Source organism: Limulus polyphemus, unplaced genomic scaffold (assembly GCF_000517525.1).
Source record: "Limulus polyphemus unplaced genomic scaffold, Limulus_polyphemus-2.1.2 Scaffold1353, whole genome shotgun sequence".
Lineage (NCBI taxonomy): Eukaryota > Metazoa > Arthropoda > Merostomata > Xiphosura > Limulidae > Limulus > Limulus polyphemus.
This window is the reverse complement of record NW_013666963.1, coordinates 192,602-216,833: the sequence shown is the minus strand read 5'-3', so window position 1 is coordinate 216,833 and position 24,232 is coordinate 192,602. Positions and strand designations below refer to the sequence as shown.

The 24,232-nt window shown below is 32.5% G+C and overlaps 1 protein-coding gene across 1 annotated transcript in view; it reads right to left on the bottom strand.

The window, feature by feature from the left end:
* The window catches only part of LOC106463227 (A disintegrin and metalloproteinase with thrombospondin motifs 9-like), a 170,379-nt gene that overhangs the window by 60,284 nt on the left and 85,863 nt on the right, over positions 1 to 24,232 (bottom strand). The window contains exons 12-20 of the mRNA XM_022390671.1: positions 19,140 to 19,203; positions 18,390 to 18,507; positions 17,867 to 18,000; positions 16,431 to 16,548; positions 16,096 to 16,191; positions 12,964 to 13,130; positions 10,191 to 10,317; positions 8,492 to 8,618; positions 3,040 to 3,250 (exon numbers count right to left, since the gene is read on the bottom strand). Coding sequence (XP_022246379.1) covers positions 3,040 to 3,250; positions 8,492 to 8,618; positions 10,191 to 10,317; positions 12,964 to 13,130; positions 16,096 to 16,191; positions 16,431 to 16,548; positions 17,867 to 18,000; positions 18,390 to 18,507; positions 19,140 to 19,203 — 1,162 coding nt within the window. The remainder of the gene's footprint in view (positions 1 to 3,039; positions 3,251 to 8,491; positions 8,619 to 10,190; positions 10,318 to 12,963; positions 13,131 to 16,095; positions 16,192 to 16,430; positions 16,549 to 17,866; positions 18,001 to 18,389; positions 18,508 to 19,139; positions 19,204 to 24,232) is intronic.

Below are 24,232 nucleotides of genomic sequence, written 5' to 3'. Positions count from 1 at the left end.
TAATAAAACCAGACAAATGAGACGACTACTGCTGAAAACGAAACACACAGATCCAAAAAATCTTCTGGTCAAATTGTAAACGATTTACAGGAAATGCTAAAAACATACATACATTTACAACACTTACATATAACACGCTCAGGCCCATAAAAATTGTAACGAATTTGTTAATATATATTTATTTTAATATCAACGTTTGTTTAGATTAAATTTACATTTAGAAACATGCATGGCTTATAGTGTTAGATATATATTGCGAAACTCCCACTATTCTCCAAAGTTGTAGAAGATTCTAGAGAGTAAGAATCAACAATATATGTATGTAGTTAAACGCTTAAATTTGTATTGTTACGTAATCTGAATTTCCTAGAAAGCCTCCACATGCCTATAAATATAACCAACGCGACGTGCCAAAAGAAAGTATCTATTATTAGTTTGCTATAGTCAGTGTACTACAAACTTTGGAAGCTATAACTTATTAATTGGAAAACTTCAGATATTTGACCAGGAGCATTTACAAAGTTCAAACATTACAACTCATTTAACTTCAGCGGTTTCTCATTGGACATTAGTATTTTTACGAAAACATTACATAACGTCAGGTGGAAAACCCGGTGTGTGTGTGGCTGATAAATAACGAAGGACAAAGCTAGCTAGCTTCCCGTTAAGTGAATTATACCTACGTCAACTCATAATCAACTCGCTCATCGTGAACCCTCGATAAGATATCGAAGAAGTCCCAGACTAAAAGGAAGACTTTATATTGCTTGTAAGATTGTGAAACTTTTTTTTATAAATCATTGTTTGTAATAACTATTTGTATAACTGTTATTGTACATTGTATTGTTATGTGTATATTAAAACGTATTTGTATAAAAGAAAACTGTGTTTATCAATCTTGTTGGCAAACATCATAAACTGACTATATATCGGCTTTTACCTATCTACTAAATCCAAAGTACGAATTTAACTACTAGATTTAAATTTATCAGTTAACTCAATTTCAGGCCATTTGAAATTTTAATACGTAACAAAATACTCAAAAAACATTGGCCTTTATAAGACATCTACAACATATATTAACAACATCAAATGAGCCAAAAATTAATCAATGCTTTTACAATAAGATTAACATCTATGTAAGCACAAATAAAGAAAACTTCATGCCCATCTTCCTAGTCCCTCTCGAAGAGGATCAAATAGAAACTACACCCGAACAAGATGTCACAATGCAGACACTCAAAGAGACAATCAAAACCACAGAAATACAAAACACAATGATAAAGCTTAAAAATTAGACCCCAGGTCTGGATCATATACAGTACATACTGATCAAGAAAGGCTCTCCATGATCGTACGAGCATTTAACAGCAATTTTTAATCTCTCAAGAAAATCTGGATATATGTCAGCCGCTTGGAAGCTAGCAAATGTTTTAATGTTCTTGACGGAAAGAAAACCAGGAAGATACAAACCGATCAGCCTCACTAGCAGTATCACCAAACTACTTGAAAAAAATATTAGTAAAATATTATTCGCTTACTTTGAACTGATCTAAGAGTTGCCGGATATACAAGACAGTTTCCGTAAATCTAGACATCTAGTAAGACTTAAAGAACTTGTCATAAATAGCTATAATCAGAATGAATGCACTGATTTTCTCAGCGTATAGAAAGTATTTGACGTATATAGCAGAAAAAATTACGGTTTCAAATGTCCCTTATGAAACCGCTACGTGCTACTATTCGATGTATTTCCAACTTTCTTGGCAACAGAAAATTAAAAGTTCATGTGTAGTGCAAGGAATGGTAGTTAGCCCTTTACTATTCATTATGTGAGTGAAATTCCCCTAATAGATCAAAATTCCTATTTTCTCTCTCAGTTCGCAAATTGTGTAGTTACATAGAAGAGTTCAAACACTCCGGCTGTAGCAGCAACTAACTTACAAGTAGGTATAAGCAAAATAGAAAATTATTGTAATACATGAGGAATATACTTTAATGCTCCTAAAATAAAAGTGGTATTATTCATAACATCTATTAAAACAAGTAGACAAACCATAAACTACATTTAAACGGAACCCTTCCCCAGGTAGCCACATCAGCTAAATTTCTGGGTCTAACTTATGACTCAAAATTAAAATGGATTAAACACATAAAAAGCCTACTATGTCCGACGTCAAACTGGCAAAACGAGGGGCGCAAGAACAGAAAACATAATTAAAATATACAAGACTTACATTCGTCCGATTGGTTAAATGTAGCCAAGTCACACATAACAAAATTACAGACAATTTTAAACACAATAAACACTTAAGCATACAGCGTTCTAAGAACCACAAACATAACATTCTTAAAAAATTACGCAAAATCCCTATGTGGTAGCACAAAGTTCTATGTAGATCAAGGCAATATCTTAGGAAAGATTTCAATAAATATGCTTTGTTAAGCATATTAGAAACCTTTCTCATACCTGATGAGCATAGAATTAAGAACCTCTAATTAGTTCACTGTATGTATTACGGCCATCTAATAACAGGCAAACCAACAACCAATACTTACATATACTATCATTACTACTCTTATTTTTAAAAAAAGGTTATTATAAATCAAAATAAACTTGTAAGAAAAATAATTTGCTTTCGAGCAAGCAAAGCAATATAGTGACTTGCTAACAAGGAAAAATTCTGGTTTTCTATTTATGGAAATGTCCAGAAAAGAGCCACTGGTATGTGCGGAAAACTACGGACACTCGTATTGCGCATGCGGTGGCTGCATGAATCCAAAAAATAGCATTTTAGTAACTATCGGTAACAACGTTCGCAAACATCTTTAAGTCACGTTAAGTAAGAAGAAAGACGTCCAGTAAGTATATGACATTCTCAGGTCTTATGACCAGAACCACAACCATGATCATACGGTACAAATAATAGATTTGACTTGTGTGTTTAAAATCGTAACTCCACTAACGAAACGATTACGGGAGACTTAAAACTCACATTATGTTGATATTGTTTTCACCCAATAACACGGTATACTTACTGAAGACCACTTTTGAAACATCCAGTCTGCCTTGGGACAGTTTCCTTCACATTTCTCTGTATCACTTGGTTTGGTATCAAGATGTTCACAAAATTCATCGCTAACTTCTTGTGTTTTGCCATCGGTAAATTCTTGGACACATTTTACAATTCGCTGTTGTGTACCCCATCCACACCGAACGGAACATATTGTTGAAGCAGTAATGCGCCACCTACAAAACATATAACTCTAATAAGATAAAAACTGAAAAAGAAGTCTGAAGTATAAGGTATTAAAGCTCAGACTAGATAAAAATAAAGTTTGGGAAAGCAAATAGATATCCTTGTATATTTCTCCAATATACTGTATATTGAAGTTAATATTATATATATATATATATATATATACATATATGATATGCAAATGTGATACAGAAGATGTTATAAGCAATAAATCAGGTTTGAAATTCGATATTTAAATGAAAAAAATCAATAAAATTTACAACATGACTAATCTAAACAGATAACAGAATACCCGACAAGAACACATTATAGTAGTGTTCATATAATGGTTAAATATAGAGTCTACCATACAAAATGCTAAAGGAGAAAATGGATAGTAAACACACCATAATAATTCACTATATTAGGGTTAAGATAAATGATTTATCTAATAATAACGCCCGATTCAACTTGATTTAAAAAGCATTTGTCTTTTCCCCCATACTTTCACGTTTGCTCCACTTTCATAGTTTTAACCTCTTTCCTCCATTCTTACAGTTGACCAGTGAAACCTATGTTATATCTATTCCTGTTCCTTCAGTCCACATGCTATTTCATATTCTGAGATCGTACTAGGTTGTCCAAGGGCTGTGCCTTGCCATCAAAGGTGGCCCACTTTCTTGTCGAATGATGTCACTGTGTCCTAGAATATTACTTGTCTCAAATTTTGTTACGATATTTAGAGAGCTTATAGGAATATGATTTTGTTATGGTCTTAATTGTTACTGGTAAACTAGATAAGTCTTCTCTGGATGAACTGAATAATCCCTTTTTGCCATTCAAACGCTAGATGGTAAGTTCTTCACACGGTTTCTCGCTTCTTCCCAGTTTCCTGACTGAGGCATCTGTTTCTATGATCAATGCTGGTCTCTGTTCACCATATCCATTTCATGACTTTAGTTACATTGACCAGTACTGAATTTCACTCCACATTCTGTTGCCAATCTGCACTATGTTTAATATAATGTCATCTTCCTGGACCCACTCAATACTCTTGATGTTGTCCAGTGGATATATCACATTTACATCTTTCTTGGCCTCGCTGATTCATGACTTGACGAATTTCAGTATTTCTGCCCTCTCTCTCGAGCGCTTCTATAGTTTATGAGATATGGTTGTGGCTACTGTGAGTACCGCTTGGCTTAATAGAATCTTCTGAGTTGTAATACTGCTATTCAAACTTGCAAAAAGGTTCAAGAAGTCACAAGGTGCTGGTTTTGCTATTGCTCTTGCTATTCATGGTATATATATGTGTATGTGCAATATTACTGTGGCAATAGTGAGCTTTCCGGGTAACCACAAATATTGTCGAGAAAGCAGACAGCGGCAAAGTTACAATAAATTGACAATAATGTCAGATGAATAAAATACCTATAATGAGGGACGAGTGTGTAGATAGATAAATAAATCTCGCCTTAAGCTATATAAATATAGTAGTACTGTTTGTTGTTTGTCCATATAACTACTTGGTTGTGGATGGATCTTCAACAAAATTGATATGGAGGTTCATTTGATCCATGAGGGAGTACATACAAATTTTCAGTTTTGCTATTTTTATGGGCATATTTGCGTTTTTACCATTACTTCATTCCCTGTAAATGGATCTTCACCAAATTTGGTATCGAGATTGATTGGGGAGATACATAACAAATTTCAGCAGTGCATTTTGCGTTTTGCGGTTTGTATAGGCGATTTTTACCACTACCTCACCTCTGTGGATGAATGTTCACCAAATATGGTATGGATGTTCATTGGGTTTGTAGGGAGGTACATACAAATTTTCAGTTTTGCATTTTGGGGTTTTTATGGGTGTTTTTATCACTACTGTTGATGGATCTTCACCAAATTTGGCATGAAGTTTTGTTGGGTCCATGCGGAGATACATGCAATATTGCGTTTTCACATTCTGTGTTTTACAGTTTTTATGATGTTTGTGCGTTTTTTACAACTACATATAAGGGAAGCAATTTCTCATGTCTTAAGATAACCTTTCATACATCATGAATTTATGTAACTTCCGTCCAGGAGACGGGTACTCCAGCTAGTAATAAATAATCTGAGTCCTACTACACGTCTATTGTTCGTGGTAAGTTGTAGGCTAGACCACCTGGTGGCTTGCTGTTATTAGTACATAGTCTTTCACCTGTGATTGGATAGCCTACTGAAGAGATGAGATATCCCCCTACCCCTACCTGTGCTACTTGCAAACTACTATTACAGTTATTTTCCTCCAAAATAGTACTTTATTGTAGTTTCTGTATTTGGTGCATTTTTGGTTTGTATGGTTTGTTTTTTGCTAAAGTGAAATCTGTTATATCGTGTTTTTTTTTGTGGTGTTGTTTATCGCTCTCGTACAGCTGTTGCTATTCTATTAAATATGTATTATATAATACATATATATATATATATATATACAAATACATAAAGCACACTCATATACATATATATATATATTCGGATTTGTTTTCTTAATATGCATGGGATTTATTATATAGTATTTTTTGTCTTTAGCACTAAGCTACACAAAGTGCTATCTTCGCTCTGTACACCGCGAGTAATCGAATCCTGGGTCTTAGCTTTGTAATTCCATTAAACTTACCATTGACCCACCGGGGACTTGATATACAGATAAATGAGAAATACGAAAGATCCAGTCATACATGTATTTGACACAAAATGTGTGTGACTATAGAACTAATCTAATAAAACATCAGGTTTGGAAAAGAGCTTGTATTTTGATTCACATATAGGCAAGTTTCCAGCATTCTCGTCTCATTTGTATAACAGAACTGTAGGGCAATCAATTAATGTAAATTAAAGCTCAGAGATATGGCCAATACGAGGCACGTGCTACCTGTGCACCAGCACCCGACCTCGTGCTTACGGGGGCCTTGGACAATTCCAAAATATAAACATGATATGAAAACATTAAGTTAGTGAAAGTGAAGTTAGACTGCGTGTGAGTTTAGCCGTGATGGACGAATTTTAGAGTTTCACAGTTTAATAGAGATAAGAAGAATAATTCGTTTTGTCAAAGGATGTTTTCAAGTAATTGAACCGGCATTTGTGGTCTTTGACGAAAAGGAAACAATTATTTGAAGTTCTGGATACAACTGTGGTAACTTACGGGGTAAGTTAATTTTTCACTGATACTATTGTGATAAAAGTGGAGAAAAAATAATTCGTCTTGTCAGTTGGGTTCTAAGGTAATTCATCTAGCCTGTGCGGACTTTTGACAAGAAAATATAATTATTTAAAGCATTAGATACAACTTTGATGACAAATATTGTACCGAGTTTTTCTTGTACATATGTTTGACTTCTTTTGAATGTATTATTTCAAAACAAGTTGATTGTGTGCTGTCCGTTTATTGTTCGATTTATTTGAAGTAAAGTTGTGACTGGCATGAAAAGTGACTTGTGAGTTTGACTGCGGAGTTGTTGTAAGTGGAGAATAAGTCAAACCATAGGTATGTACATATATATATATCATGAACAACAGAGTGAACTAGTTTAATAAGAAAGACAAATCATAGGTGTATGTCTTGAACAATTAGAAAAATATCAAGCAGTAGTAGAGGCAAGTAATGCTGAAAAAAAATATAAAGAAAAGGAAAGAAAATGATAAGCAAAGGATATATGTAAAATGTTTAGTCACTTTGTCCGGGTGAAAAGTAATCAAAGAAAATGCACCTCTTGTGTCTGTCAAACTACAAGATGGGTGTGTTGAATTGATAGTCGGAAAACGGTTCGGTACCAAGTTTCTGGTATGTGAACCACATATCTGAAATAGCGACAAATTATGAGGGAGACTACTCCACTGGTAATTAATGAATGAGGTCTTGCTGAGATTAGATGTTTGATATGAATTCTAAGTAAAATAAATAGAATAAGGAAATCGATCTAGATTTCTAATGTGTAAAGAGATGTTGCAAGAAAACACAGAATACCTACTCCTAAAATAATACTTTATAAGTGGATTTGTATCTTTATTAATATCAGTAAAATAACGAGAGAAAAAAAATATATTATAAAATCTCTTTTTCAAACCATTCGCATGCATAAATTTTTGGTGGTTACGCGTTCGAATGACAATCTGCGGAGCAGGATGGAAACCCAGCGTCGAAAATGCTCGCCATTTCAGCCGGAAAGGATCACAATGTCAATCCCATTATTCATTGGTAAATAGTAGTTTAAGAGTAGGCGGTGGGAGTTGGCGGATGATTGCCTTCAGTGTGGTATGCAGTTCAAACTTAGTGGCGGCGGAAGATAGCCTTAGCAGTTTTGTCATAAAAAACAACAACAAATATATGCATAAAAAAGGCTAAAAAAATTCTTATGAAAGTATAGAATATTTCTAACTTAACTGACAAATACATACAACTAACCGACAAATAAGCTGTACTTTATTAATCTTACAGTGAAAACTTTTGGTTTATTTATACTATCAGAGATTTGAAGGATATGGAAAGAAAAGCTGCTTAAATATTACTAAGACTGATCATCATATGCCAGGTTTTCATAAGAGTGTACTTACAGTGAATGACTGATTTGATTTTATAGTAGTAAGCTTGATTTGTCATAGCTAAAATGAATAATCCGAATTTAGTTTAATTGTTTGCGCAGTGTATTAAAGAGGTATGAAAAAAAACCTTTGAAGTAGTACATAAGAATATACGGAGTTAAACAAGAGTAATTAAGAACTACCAAATCTTCTCCTAATATGCTAAAAATACCTTTTAACAACACATAAAACACCATTTTGTTATATCTTTCTCAAGTATAATGTGCTTAAATTAAAAACAAATATTCCAATAATATCAATTTTAGCAGTTTCTAACATTATTTCAAGATTTAACCACATAAATTATCCAAGAATTTGCTAGTTTCGTCTAGTAAAGTAATATTGTACTTACTTAAATTTTCCAAGAAACATTTGACTATAACCCAAATCTGAACCAGTGAAACTTCATTTGTCTGATAACCAACTAAAAACGGTTTATGCAACACATTATTTTTATATTTGTTTTTGATTTAATGCCTACCGTGGACATTTAAACATGTCAATCATTAGTGATAACGTAATAGAGAAACTTACAAACTAATTCAAGAAAACCCTAGATCCATGCAAAAAAAAAAGACTACCATGTTGGCCATAAGCGATACAAAATACGGTATACCACTTTTTTTTACCTGATCTTACAATGGTCATTGCAAGTTTTGACTAGAGCAGAAGGCGTCTTTGTAACATCACAATGGTTATCGTTAACTTTGAGGTTGTCGAAAATCCTTATACAAATGGGTAGTCGAAACATTTCACCTATTAGTTTACATAAAAACTGGCATCAGTTGAATTAATGGTGAGACTGAATTGCTTTCAGACAAACATAGTAGAAATTGTAAAAAAACAAATAGGTCCATGGTTACCTTATTTTAAAAACAGTTAGCTACTAATGTTTTTTCAATATCTTCATTCATCATAATGCACAAGACATACATTTATATATTATGTTTTTTTATATTACTATCTAATTTTATATGTACTCTGTAAGCGTGAATTACAGATGACATATTGCCTTGAATAGGCCTTCGAAATAAATCAGATGCACTTATGCATTACAACTTTGGTCACTTTGGACACTTTAACTTCAAGATATATTTTGAGAAGATTTTAATTGCAACTGTTTTTCCTAAGTATTTACTATTAATAAAAAATATTACAATGCATTAAAGCAATAATGATCCAAAGTTATAATCAAAACTAATATCAATATTTAAAGGTGGCAAACGATTAGAAATCAAAAGGTCTAAAATTTGTGATAAAAATCACAGCAAATGTGTGTTATCTTTTGACACAATTTGTTCATTTCGTATTCCATTTTTACTCTGAAATGGACAGATTAAGGGGAAAGTGAAAAAAAACAAAACATTTTCATCTAATGTAATATTTATACCATATTTTAGGCCTATTGATATTAATTAATACTTCTTATTAATACCTATAGTTACCATTTAAGTTTGAGTACTTGTCACCAGACGATTCCGCAAAATGTCTTATTATGTATCATATTAAATTTTGTGTGTCTGCGTTAGTGCTAGTTCAAGTACCATTTCGAAATTTGTAATTTATTTCAGCAGAAAAATGGTCCTCTGTAAGTCATTCGTATTATTATGTTCTGAATAATGCTGAAACAGTTTACAGTAAACAATCACAAATAATTTACATTAGAGAGAGAGATAAGATTTGGACTGTTTACTAATTATAGTTAAGTATTGAACTCAAATTAAAATACATTTATCAGCATTACAATCACGCAAATACTGAATCCCAAATAAATTTTTATTATAAATTATAGGGAATTAACAGTCATTTTAAATGTAGTCTTTAGTTTTATTTAGTTATAAAGATTTTAACAAATGAAAAATGCTAAGATGACTACAAAAGTATCGTCTATTTATAAGACAGAAAAAGTACATTCTCAGAAAAGATTGCATTCACCTCCAGCGTGGGAAACAAAATGTTCATAGTAGAAACCCGGATCTGTTAATTAGATGCTTGGGCCTCAGATACTAAATTACCAACATTAAAAGCATGATCTGTATTTATAATATGATAATGATTGTATTATATCCTGCTGAGGTGAGGACAAAAAGAAAAGGAAACAGACGAAAAACTTATTACACGCTAATAACACGTTTACTTTAAAATGCTTTAACAAATTAAGTTAATTGTTAAAATAAATAACTTAATGAACATTCTTAGAGTGAAACAATAAGTCATATATAAACAGATAACACATCCAAACAAAAAAAAAGAACATTTTGCCATGATTATCAAATATCAATCGGTTGCTTAAACGTAAGTTTACACCTCAGGCTAGGTTTTTCTCACCTCCACACACCCGGGAACAATCTGACCACTTCCTTTCTAGCTCCCAGGTATACTTATTTTTTTCTCGTAGTGATACAGTGTACTGAAATCGAATATTGGGCGGCCGAACATCTCCCACAGTGAGAACCTGAATACATGATTCAACACTTGTATCAATTCACCACTCAAGTTACTCCGAATCATATATTTTTATTGTGACAGCCTACATAATTAATTAGGGTTTAAAACAGCGAAGACGAAAAGCTATTTCATTGTGATCCTTAAATTCACTTATCTTCAACAATTTTTTTAAATACAAAAAGAAACGTGACTTTTACAATATAACAGCCATAATGTGAAAACTTTTCGGCGATTAATCTGAACTTATAAATATGAAAAATTACTCACCTTTAAAATTTAAATACTATATATGTTACACAAGCTCATCAAGTTATATACATTTTTAATATACATCGGCACTATAACTAAAATCCATTCCATCAATAGCCACTACGGTTTATTTTCTTACAGAAAACGAACAGTAACACGACATGAAAAAAGTCAGATGTTAAGATTACTGAGTAATAGTATGGCTATTCCTCCAGGAATCCCTAAAGAAAAAAAAATCGAATTTATTTACACACGGACTCTCTTCTCTTCATTTGTGAAGTACTATTACTCACGTTTGTCAATGTGCAAAGCAGGTAGTGTGAAGCCGTCCCTAATTTCGAACCATCGACCACAGGGTGGGAACTAGCTGGCACCAACCATGCTTACTTTTACTTTATAATTACATATTATTGTTTATCTTTTCTATTGTATTATTATTTTTACTATTTTTATTATTTATTTTGTATTCTTAACATCAAGTAACCAATGTAAATAATATGATTGTAATACTATTACTTACACTTCTGTTATGTGTATGAAAAATTTAGTAGCGGTATTAAAACAGGCTATCCTCTCCAAAATAGTTTCTTCCTGTGATAATGCTCAACTTGATTTAAGTAGCATCGTTCTAACCACTTGTTAAATGACGAGGAAAATTTATCAAACCAAATTCCTGTCTTTGTTTTCATTCGCATGCTATATATAAAATCTTACGAAACTTTAATATGTCAATTTATTAAAGTAGCAATCGTCCAAGAAAGCTCAAAATACAAAAGTTGGAAAGTATGTATATGTCACTTTAGGCCTAGCTGTATCTATAGCAGTTGTTGGTTTACTTGTGGCAAATCTACTGAGATTATCTGCCCCTGCTACTAATTCAAACTGCCGGCCACAACGAAGACTACCTGCCTGCAGTACTCACCGTCAAATATTGTGTTACTCTTTACCAACAAATAGTGGGATTGACCAATAATTATAACGCTCCCACGACCTGGAAGGACGAGCATGTTTAGCATCGGGTTTTGATCCTGCGACCCGTAGATTTCGAGTCGAGTACCTTAACTACCAGGCCGTCTACAATAACAATAAACCTAGAAATTTAAAAGTGTGAAAACCGAACCAATTTTCTTAAAAAATATCATTTATTACCTACTCCAGATTTTAATCTATATATACAAAATATACAAATCTGCTGTTTGTCTGTCCGTTATCTAACTACCCCTAGATTGCTAGGCCAACCTCAGCCAAACTTTGCAGAATGATGGTTTGGAACAAGGGGCATGTTATTGGCGGGTTTACAACCCCTTCCGCCTCATTATTGTTGTTATTGAGCATTTATTATCTTTGACGAAGGTTAACTTTAATTATATTCATAGATTGTGTCACGTCCTTACAACAAAACAACAACAAAGTTATTAAATTTTCTATAACACAATATAAAAACATTGTTGGGAAGGGTACACAAATATCTAATATATCTCAGAGAGTGCGCTAGTACTACTTCTGGAGGATTGCAATGAAAAATTGTGGCCGCTACTATTGCAATAATACATAAACTCAGCTGAAGGTTTGGCTTCAACAGCCACCATAAGGCTGATATGAAGAGTCGTTTGTTAATGATATCCACTTCCTACTTTGGCCTGTGACCTTTAAACTTCGGCCAGTAAGACACTTCTGCGGCCAATTATCATCAATTAATTAATCACGAGCTGTGTGTTGAAAGTGGGTAATAGAAAGCACATCTACCGCCACTAATCTGGCCGCTACCCATCTATTCCTACGAAGTCACCCTGACCATTTCACAATGTATACCATGTTTTAAGTATATACATAGTAATTCCTTAAAGCTTAAAAATTTTAGTGAGGTAATAATGAATACTGTAATAATATGTTATGTTATAAATAAATTCTGTGAAGTTATGATTTTTTTTGTTATTTGTCATAGCATCTACCTCCACAATTTTTTAATTCATAACCCGAACAAAGAATGGGTCCCTCAGCTTGTCATAGATAAATAAAATACTCATCCGTATCAACCTCCATGTATTGTTGTGAATTACCTACTGCAGGCGTAAGTAATAATAAAATAAATTTATAAGTAAAGTTATTTTATATTATAATATTCCTTTTCTTTAGTACTTGAAACACAAATATTTGCATTCTGCTATAAATTTGTGAACACTGCAAAGTTCAACTAAATATCTTATTCTGTTTTGAACATTAAGAGGTCAGTTATCTTGTTACTATAGCTAACTTACTGGTTTTCAAAACAAAATAAGATACATATACCAAAGTTTGAGAAATTTAGAAATTCGTGGAAGAATAAAATAAATTTCCTTTGTAACGTAACATTTTGTACTTTATATGTATACTGGTATCCACAGTTATAATAGGTATTTCTAACCTGAACAAACAGCTCTCTCTTCAGTGGTTTGGACGAGTTGATGCGCTCAGTTACTGCCACAGACCCGCTGTATTCCAGTATTGTGCCGTAAAACTTAATAATTTTCTTGAAAGGACTGACAGTAAAGTTACCATTCAGGAGATATTCATGATTGCTTGTCATAAGTGCTGGAAAGTCAAAGTAGTATATTTCTAGATGTACTATATACAATAAAAGTAACATTGGACTAGGTCTAACGTGTGAGTACAATTAGATTAACTTAGCTAAATGTGGATAAATGTATTTTAAGTTGCGCACACAGTTTGTACAAATAAAATACACTATGACAAATATAATAAGTTCATTTAATATACAACCTAAATATATAAGAAATACAGTAATGTTGAAGACTACAATAAACAATCTTTAAATTAGTGTGTATTCAACAAATACAATGATGTAGAAGACGAAAGCGTGCAAGCGTGAACAAATAGACCTCTATACACAATCCTGAATATGGAAATCTTTAATGGAAGAAATACGGAATTGCAAGCATCTTCATGGATGCATTGCTAATTAATTTATAGCTATGATAGACTTTATATTGAAGATTGTTCACAGAAGGACCTTAGAATACTCTAATTGTCTCATTAATTGTCTGCATATTTAAAGTTTTCACTTATAATACATCATTTCATTTGTTCGTGATTTAAATGTTGAATTTTCGCGTTAGTCATCTACTCTACTGTAATTCGTGTACTAATATTAGGTTTCCACAAAAGTTTTTAGAAATGTTGTATTTCTTTCATTCATAGTTGTATATTCCAGGTTGTCCATTAGTGTATAAGCTACCATAAGTAACCTTAGATATACAATTATAGACAAGAAATATAGTAGGGCAGGCGACTGATAGAATAGCCTTGAATATTCATTTCATTAGGAGAAGAAATGCAATAGCAAAAGTGACTTATGTAAAGAACCCAGAATGCACAGATAATAAGTGGAAGAAATTTAGTAATTTAATGAGACCAATGTGAGTACTTTACATAAAAACCTCAGTAGAACAGAAGTTTTTTTTTCGCACAAAGCTACATGAGAGTTATTTACGCTCTTCGTTTCTAATCTTGAAGTGATAAGACTATAGAGAAGGCAGCTAGTCAATACTACCCACTGCCAACTCTTAGGGTACTCTTTTACCAACCAATAGTGGGATTGACTACTACGTTATAAAGCTTCGCGATTGAAAGAGCGAAAATCCTTGACGATGGAATTCGATCCCGCCAAAACAGAAGTATTTGTCTGTGTGTTTGTTGAATTATGCGCAATACTACTCGAGGGCTATTTGCAATAGTCGACTATAATTAGAGAAAAGTCAACTGGTCAAGGCCACCCATCACCAACTCTTCAAGCGTGGGTATATATTCGGTGACAGAATTCGAACCTGTGCCACGCAGATTGCTGGTAAAGGATAACATGACCACCAGGCGGAACAAAAGTAAACACAAAAATTGGCGTAATTATAATGTGAGTCAAATACCTTCAATATGCATGATATACACCTACTAGTTCAACAAATTATTTATTTTTGAAATAATAATCATTTAGAAGGGAATACGGATGATTTTGTAGTTGTAATTGGATATATATATATATGTGTGTGTGTGTGTGTAGGTACTAACAAAAATATTATTGTTACATGTTCTGGAATATGATATCTTTTCATGATATGTATTATTTATTTTAAACATAAACGTGAATACCTTGCATTTCTCATAAATTGTTATAACATCTAGAATATTAGATATCTGATCTAGAAAGGAAACAAAAATTGTGGTATATCTTTTACTGCATTATCTTTAGATAAAAGCTTAAAGTTACAATGTGATAACTGGGAAGAGGAATTTTCGTGGTAGAACAACAGCTATGCTGAAGAAAACCTTTCTATTTACGTTGTACGTATTATTATTTACATACTAAAATGAGATACACCAAACAGGTACCAGTGTTGGAAGATAGAATTTGTATGTTGTTGTACATTGTTAATTCTCATGCTCAACTCATTTTCAGGAAATCCTGTCCACAATGTTTAAAAAGAAAGAAACAAAGAAAAACAAAAACAATGGTTATCTATGATTAGCCAGTACCACAATTAAAACTAAACTTTACTTTCCAAACATTATTATTAACTGCTGAGAATTAAATTTGACACTTAAGCCTTGCGACTAAATCTTGGAGTTTTTAGCTATTAGCATATAAGCTAGCGAACAATAGACTGTGTCTCGACTTTATTAGCCTCGTGAGTTTTTGAGGTTGTTTGAACAAGAACAATGGCGGATGATAACGTTATGTTAAGCTATGCAATAATGAAAAAGAAGTATTAAAGAGAATGAATTGCTGTGTAATTTGATGCAGCAATTGACGTTCAAAGATACTATAATTTTACTGGTTGCAGCAATTGACGTTCAAAAGATACTATAATTTTACTGGTTGCAGCAATTGACGTTCAAAGATACTATAATTTCACTGGATGCAGCAATTGACGTTCAAAAGATACTATAATTTTCCGTTAAATTATGTTTATATCAGTCCCTCTTTATTCTTCATCTCTGTTGATAGTTCCCATCTTTCATTACTAAATCAAGCGCTGTAGAATCTGTGTCAACCAACATGTTACAAGACTTCCAATAAGTGAATCCGTTGTCTCGTGGATTGGATTCATTAAATAACGCACTCCTTATCTCAACTGGAAATACTGATTATTCTTATCTTCAGAATTTCACCTTCTTGATTTCTTGTCAGTAGTTGCGAATATAGTGTCCATGTTTTCCATACTTATAACAGTTCCAGACATTATTGCCAAGCCCATCATATTACGTAAATTTCCTTCAGCGAAAACAACAATACAATTATTAGAAATTTATGGAATAAAAACATAACTTGCAACTTCCTGTTGAAAAGTTTCATAAGATGCTGAAAAATTTCTGTGTTCAAATGTTTGTTTGTTTTGTAATTAAGCACAAAGCTACACAATGGGCTATCTGTGCTCTGCCCACCACGGGTATCGAAACCCGGATTCTAGCATTGTAAGTCCGCAGACAAAGTGGAGTTTACTAATAAATATTTATTCAAATACTGAAAAGAGAAAGTATTTACCTAAATAGTTGTCATCCTGATGAGTGTTTTGATAACCATGCTGAAGAATTTCGATGTTACTTGCTCCGGCAGGAATCATGACAACCGAATTGTAGCCTAGAAGAAACAGAATATGTAAAATTGTCGCTGGTCCTTTTGTGATTTGGAAATATTTCTCATTTAATGACCAAACCCGATACAATATGGTTATTTCGACAGATAATTCACTAAGGATCACAAGAAATAAGATTTTACTTAAATTTGTCTCCATTCACTCTTTCTCTTATATGCTTACAGCTATTTTCAATCTTTATTTTTACGACTAAGTAGAGAAAAATTATAAAGTATAAACTTACCATACTTAAATTCATTGTAGTGTCCGTGTACAGTCTTGCACGTGGAATTATCACCTCCACATATTCCACAGCGGTCCAATGTTTTGTTTGAACTTAATACACGGTCACAACCTGCACTCTAATAATAACAACAAAAGAGCTCATTATCTGAAGCCCAATTATCTTCATTTTTGTTCTATAGAATATGATATTTAATATAATAATAATATAGTATAATAACACAGAAAGTGATGTTTTCACTAACTTAAGTGGCACTTAATCTAAAAGTTCGATATTGGCTAGCATTGAGAATATTTATATCTTAACCCGTTTTTACACCAACTTTAGATAGAACGTATGTTTTACTATTTCAACATAACCCGTTACTGAATTCATAGAGCACTGGAACGACTTCGATCAAACAGAATTTTAAACCAATGTTAGTGTTAGGCTTATCTTGAAATTCCGCTTTAATGGTAAGTAATATTGTAGAAATGATGGGAAAAGTTAATGTTAAATCTGTGGTATGTATGACATTACACCACAATAAGTACGCTACTCATTAGTACCAAATCTTATATGGTTTCCAAGTACTGGCGAAGAGCCTAGTCGGCAGCAACGTAAGCATACAAAGTGTGCTATCGAGATGCATTTATATTTCCGTACTGGAAACCTTTATAAGGCCAGAAAATAATGATTTCTTAAACATTATCATTAGTCTTATTGTGGTGTAATATCACACAAATTACTGACCTAAAAATCACGTTTCACCGGCATAAGGAGTTATATAATATAGTAACCCAGCATTATTTAAGTCTATACTTCCCGTTTATAATACTGTTGTAAATTACATATTTGTAATGTTGTGCTTTTTGTTAATTACAGAGTGTTGTCGGTTGTTAGTGGAAATGAGTTGTGTCTTTTTATCCTTCATTTTTATGGTAAGTTATTTTGACGTTAAATGCACATTAGTCCTTGAACTTTCTTGAACAGGTCAGTGAAGCCTCGAGAATAGTAGTAGTAGTAATAGTTGATTTGAAAGTTAGTTGTGATAAAATAGAATTATCGCACTATTGTATAAAAGTAAGTGGACTGATTGTACCTCAATAGTATTACTGTTGTTAGAGAAGTTTAAAGTCATTTGTGAACGTAGGCCTATCACGAATTACAAAGTGTAAAAGTCTGTAAAGAAGCGGTAAGGAGGAAATAAACTGATTTTTCCTAATGTGGACTTGACGTTGAATTATTTTCACCAGATGATTTAAAACAACCCGCAAATAAAAAATAACGTTAGAACAATATGGTGCAGCATTTTCGAGGATCATTGCTGAAGAACTGATTGTTTTAAAAACAGGAAAATTCAAATCAGTTCTACATTCTTACTTAACAAGTATATTTTACAGACTCTTTTACAAAACGAAATGAAATCAAATACGCTATAAGATGTTTAACTGTACCTGGCATACGCCGTTTACGCACACGTCGAATGTATCTAGTTCACAAGATGTTCCGTCTATAACTCGATCTTCCAAGAGAAAATGAGGAGAAGTCCCAGTGACTTGACAATAAAGTTTGCATGCTTCTGATCGAGCTAAAAATGACAGCGGAATTTAGTTTTGATAATAACAAGACAAATTCATAAATCTAATTAATAAGAACTGTAAATTTATTTGATTGTGATTAAGCACAAAGCTACACAATGGGCTTTCTGTGCGCTGCCTACCACGGGTATCGAAACCCGGATCCTAGCGTTATAAGTCCGCATACATACCGCTGTGCCACTGGGAGGCAAGAACTGTAGAATTTGAGCCGACCCAGAGTGTTATGCTCCAACAAACAATGTTTCAGATAGCCTACTCATCATGAAAAAGAAAAGCCTAAACTTATATAAACATTTGAGAAAACATAAACTTTCTATCGCACAAAAGACGAAAATAACATTAATCTCATCGGAACAAAAGATTCCTCATGATTTCTTACTTTCTGGGTAATAAGGAGTCCACTTGACGTTAGAGGGTAGGCCAACAAAATTCATAGTCTTTCCGTTGAAAGTAGCACACTGTTCAACACGGGCTTCTGGTGTGTCTACTGGGCATTCCTGAAGGAACAACATAATATGATTATGAGCAAGCATTTTATTTAAAAGGAACCCTTACACAGATTTGGTTACAACTGAAAAAAACAACAACTTCTAATCCACAGAAGACAATATGTTTTAATTAATCTATAAAAACGATATGGAGTTCAACTACAATATTATTTTCATTATTTAAACCCAAATTTCAAATATTATGATTTTATTCTAAATATTCTCAAAATATACTGTTTTATAGGAGAAATATTTATTTGGTTGGATATCAATGTAACAATGACAATAAATATTTGAATTGAAAATTTAAAGTATTAAGTAGAACATGTTCTATTCTTCTATATTTTAGTAACATAAAACGTAAAAGAAATTTACACGAATTACATTATATTGATTAACTTTTCAACATTTAAAAATATCTAAAAAGTATATATATATATATATATTCAAAAACTTTGAAATATTATCAAATTGTCATGAGTCCTACGAACTAATGTTTCATTTTTTAATGATGACTACTGAGTTTTAACAGTTTTATGAGATATTAAATAAATGCATCTGGCTAAAGGGACCCCCTGCTTGTTAAACTATTTTACTGATGAAATAGACTTCAAAAATTCTTCGACGTTCCATTTACTTACATGTGTGTTACAAGAGAGATATCGGGTTCTTTGTCCTAAACAATATCTTCCTCCATTGGTTGGCCTGAAAAGAAAACAACAACCTAGGTTTGAAAACAAAAAACGACCTATCAGTACTTAATAACCGAACACTGTTGTTTAACAACAACAAAAAAACGCTCTACACTGGATTGTTGTCACATAATTATAAATGTACTTTAATAATAAAAAAACTTAGTATTCTGATATTTCAATCTATGCTTTGATCAACGTGTGTTATTGGGTTGTCCTAGTTTCCGAGAATGCCACTCCTCATCAGTAACTCTGAACACAAGTTAACCAAAGAGCGATATGCTGGATCTATATCATAGTGAAAAGTATCAAAAATACTGAAACGTTATAGAATGGACGGCAACTGCCTTCAGGTCCAGAAGACGAAAGGCGGAAGACTTTCGAAGCGTCGTCCTCTACACTTGTGTCTCTACAACAGGCAGTTGCCGTCTATTCTATAAAGTTTCATCATGAATACTCTGCTTAAACAATCTATCAAAGAATATCAAACATACTGTTGGTGTGAACGTGCTTTGTAGTCACTATGAGAAAAAATTATACACTGCATACATGAAGTGAAGAAAAGGTGTCATTGGCCACTATTCAGTTCTTCACATTACAAACTGCACAATAGCATAATAATAAATAAAGTTAGTATTCCGAAAATTGTTTAATCTCGAAGTCTAACTTCAAGTGAGGTCCAGTTCAATCTGTACTTTGATCAACGTGTGTTATTGGGACTTTAATATGGTTATGAACGTGGCGTAGTAATTAGCATTCCTTATTTGTGAATCAGATGAATTGATTCGTGCCCCGTTGCTACAAAAACGTGATCCACATTTTGGGTTCATGGGTTCACAAAGAATGAGGATCACATCCCAAAATCTGGTCAGATATGAGTAGCCCAAGAGTTGGTGCTGACTAGATGCCTTCCCTCTATCCTACTTGTTCGAAATTAAGAATGGATAAGCGCTAATAATTCCCGTGTACTTTTTTGTGATGTTTCAACCAAGCATTTGTACATACGGCTAAAGAACTCGGTACATGCACTTTCTTTTTAAATATAATTTAAAAAGTTTTTTTTTCTTTCTTTAATAATGACGTGCATTTTAAGTTAAATATAAACAATGAATAATTTTTAGATATGCTTATTTTTAGTTTTAGATTTGCAATTTAATGATAAAACAAAATACGGGCGTAATAACAGGAAGCATTTATTAGACGTTTCGGAATCGTTATAATTCCATCATCAGTAATCTACAAAACAAACAAATAATATTCGTAATTACAACAGAAATATGTACATAATAAATAAACAAATCGAATATATAAAAATAACACGAAAAAACAAAAACTGAGGCACAAGTGAAAAAGTTAAAATAGGTTTAAATCCAGTGAAGAATGTGTGTTATTTAGAGACGGGAGAAAAGTTTTTATATATAACGTTTCTTTTATTAGAAGTTCAGTATCATGTTTGGCTGTTGAAATAATTTTAAAGTTGGAGAGAGAAATTGGATGTTCTATTTCTGTATTGCGTTGATAGATAACAGAATTGGGAGGGTTTGTAGCCTTTCTTCCAGATATGCCATATGTTCACGTGCTTGTACTTTAAGGTGACGTTTTGTTTCGCGAATATAGTCTTACAGTCTCCGCACGTGTATAAGTAGACGAGATATGAACAATGGGCGGACAGCAAACGATCGTTGTTGCGGAAAATGTTTTTAGTCTAAAATTGAGTTTCTGGTCAATTTGGGGATGGTAAGTGTTAAATTACTTTTTAAACTGTTTCGTGATAAGGGAGCAGGTGTATAAGGGAAGTTTGGGTACAGTGGGTATCTTAGGTGGTTTGACAAAGAAATCAGTTAGGCATTCCATGAAATGCATAGGGTAGCCATTTCGAAAGAAAATGTTTTGTATGGAAGTAGTTTCTTTGTGAAGGGCTAAATAGAATCAGGTAAGTTTGTAGTTCTTTGTGAAGGGCTAAATAGAATCAGGTAAGTTTGTAGGTATTTAGTAGACAGAGAATAAGATTTTCAATTCTAATTATAATTAGTTACAGTTATTAGTTCAATTTAACTTACAATTATTACAGAGCGTTGATGACTAACAAACATTATTTTAAGTAAAAAAGTGAAAATAAACTCCGGGACGAGGGCTTGAACCCAGGACTTTTTGGGTATTGTTCTTCCTACTCACCTATCTAAGAGTACAGGCCATTCTACCATAATCCTTTTTGTTTTCGCTAAGCTTATGAACAGTTAGTGTGTTGAATTATCATAATCCAAACGAAAAATACAAGTCTAACGAAACTCTCATATATATATAACACATATATATTGTTATTTTTAATTTAATTCGTATTAAGAATCAATGAAACTAAACTTTCTAATAAACATTAGCAAGTAAAAAAACTCCAGGTCTACGGCTTGAACACAGAACTTTTGGGTAACAAGGACACTACACTACCAACTGAGCTATTAAGGATACAAATCGTAAAAACAAACCACGAAAATGACTAATACGAAATAGATGTTTTAATATTCACTACTTTTTTAGATAATTTTTATGAATAATACTAGCCGTCAACCTCTCCTTTCAACCACATCAACTTTTTATGACATTATGTTGCTGTTGTTAGGCAACTAGTGGGTTTTTATAATTATAATTTAGTCTCTGTAGACAGTTTAAATGGTTATTTTGGGTAGAAATTCTACAAGTTTCTATATGTTAACAATACTATCCCATATTCAGCGTTAGCCATTTAAGAACTGTGTTCTCCTTGATACAGAGTGCGCGTTCCCACTAGTGGCTATAATCAATATATTTAATAGTTAATAATAATAATGATGGATTTAAAATGTAATTTAAATTTTATCAAACTAGTCACATATCAAAACATTTTTCAAATATTTTTATCGTTACTATTTTATTAACCTTTTTCATAGCTATTATTTACAGATATGATTTATTTTTGCTACTATAAATTTTCGTTATAGTTAAATATATAATATTGAGTCAGTGATCATTCAGAAGGCAAATTATCACAACAGAAAAATATACGAACTAAATTAAAAGTTACGACTATTTCCACAACGTTCGTCCAAACATGATATTACTGCATTGCGGTAGATGTATCAGTTCAATATTTTATTTAGTGAAAACGCTCATTGTTTTTTTTTCTATCTCATAAAATTAGAAAAATGACACGTTGGTTGAAAATTACCATTTTGTTTTATATTTTCCGCGAAAAACAGTAAATTGGTGCAACTTGAAATTCTTTTCTTTCACTAAAAGATCTTAATGTGGATATGCCATTTGGTATAGGGACAACTGAAAGTTTGAATTACGAAAAATATATAACAACAAAACATGGACGTTTACTAGCGGGTACATGAGCTCCAAAACTCATGGCGGTCTTTGGTAGTTTTAGAGTACCTGGTAGAGGTATAGTAAGTATTTCCATATCGAACAGCTAATGCAATACAAGTAAAAAAAAAGGCATTTTTCAGTGTAAGTCATGCTGTATACAATTTTAAAAAAGTTTTCATTTATAAAAAGGTGCGAACATAACGATTCGAGGCTCACTTAAAGTTCATATTAGAACATTTTATTTTTGTCCTTTTATAAAAGCATTTCCAGAATTATTGTTTCCAAAAGAAAAAACCAGAACATTCTTAGAATTGAACACTAGCTCTATTTAATATTTTTATACTTAGTTCAGCTATAGTTTACCAGCATTTTGAACACCATTCCAAAGCAATGCAATTTTTTTTTACATATTACCTAAAGATTTCTTTCATTAATGGTGTTAACTGTTCTTAGTTTTAAAACAGTTTTCCATGCTATTTTTTCTGTGCCACAAATGTCCTTACTGTGCTCATATTTACACGAAATTTAATGAGGTTCAGAATTTAAAATGCTTGCTTTTTCCTTATGCTATTAAGGTTCGCTATGGTGGCTTAATTCATCTAACTTCATCAAAATGTAATGAAAATCAACAAGGAAAGATCCTCTTCGCAACTTTTTTCTAAAAAGATTATCTTAGAATACTTTTTATTGAATATATTGTTTTTTGAAGCTTCTTGTGAAATAAAAACAATTTTAACCTGATTCCGTTTATGACGGATTTGTTATTATATATTTATTTTACTATCATCGTTTGTTTAGAGTAAATTTATATTTATAAACGTACACAGCTTATACTGTTAGATATGTATTGCACAACTCTCGCCTATTCTCCAAAGATGTAGAAGATTCTCGAGACCAAGAATCAACAATATATGTATGTATGTAAACGCTTAAATGTAGCTTTGTATTGTTATGTAAAACTGTTTGTTTGTTTTTAATTATGCGCAAAGCTACACAAGAGCTACCTGTGCTTGATCACCACTGGTATCGAAACCAGGTTTTTAGCGTTGTAAGTCCGCAGACATACCGCTGTGCCACTGGGTGGCACTTAAGACTGAAATTTCGAGAAAGCCTCCACACGCCTATAAAGATAACCAACGCGACGCACCAGAGAAGAGTATCTATTATTAGTTTGCTATAGTCAGTGAGCTATAAACTTCGGAAGCTATAACTGTGATTGTTATAACGCGTATCAATCGGAAAACTTCAGATATTTGACCAGGAGCACTTACAAAGGTCTAACATTACAAATCATTTAACTTCAGTGGATTCTCATCAGACATTAGTATTTGTACGAAAACATTATATAAATTCATCGTGGAAAACTCGGCGTGTGTGGTTGGTAAATAACGAAGAACAAAGCTAGCTAGCTTCCTGTTAAGTGAATTATACCTACGTCAACTCGTAATCAACTCGCTCATCGTGAATCTTCGATAAGGTATCAAAGAAGTTCCAGACAAGAAAGAAGACTTTATATTGCTTGTAAGTTTGTGAAACTTTTGTTTATAAATCATTGTTTGTAATAACTATTTGCAATAACTGTTATTGTAAATTATATTGTTGTGTGTATATTAAAACATATTTGTGTTAAAAAAGAAAACTGTGTGTCTCAATCTTGTAGGTAAATATCATAAACTGAATATATATAGGCTTTT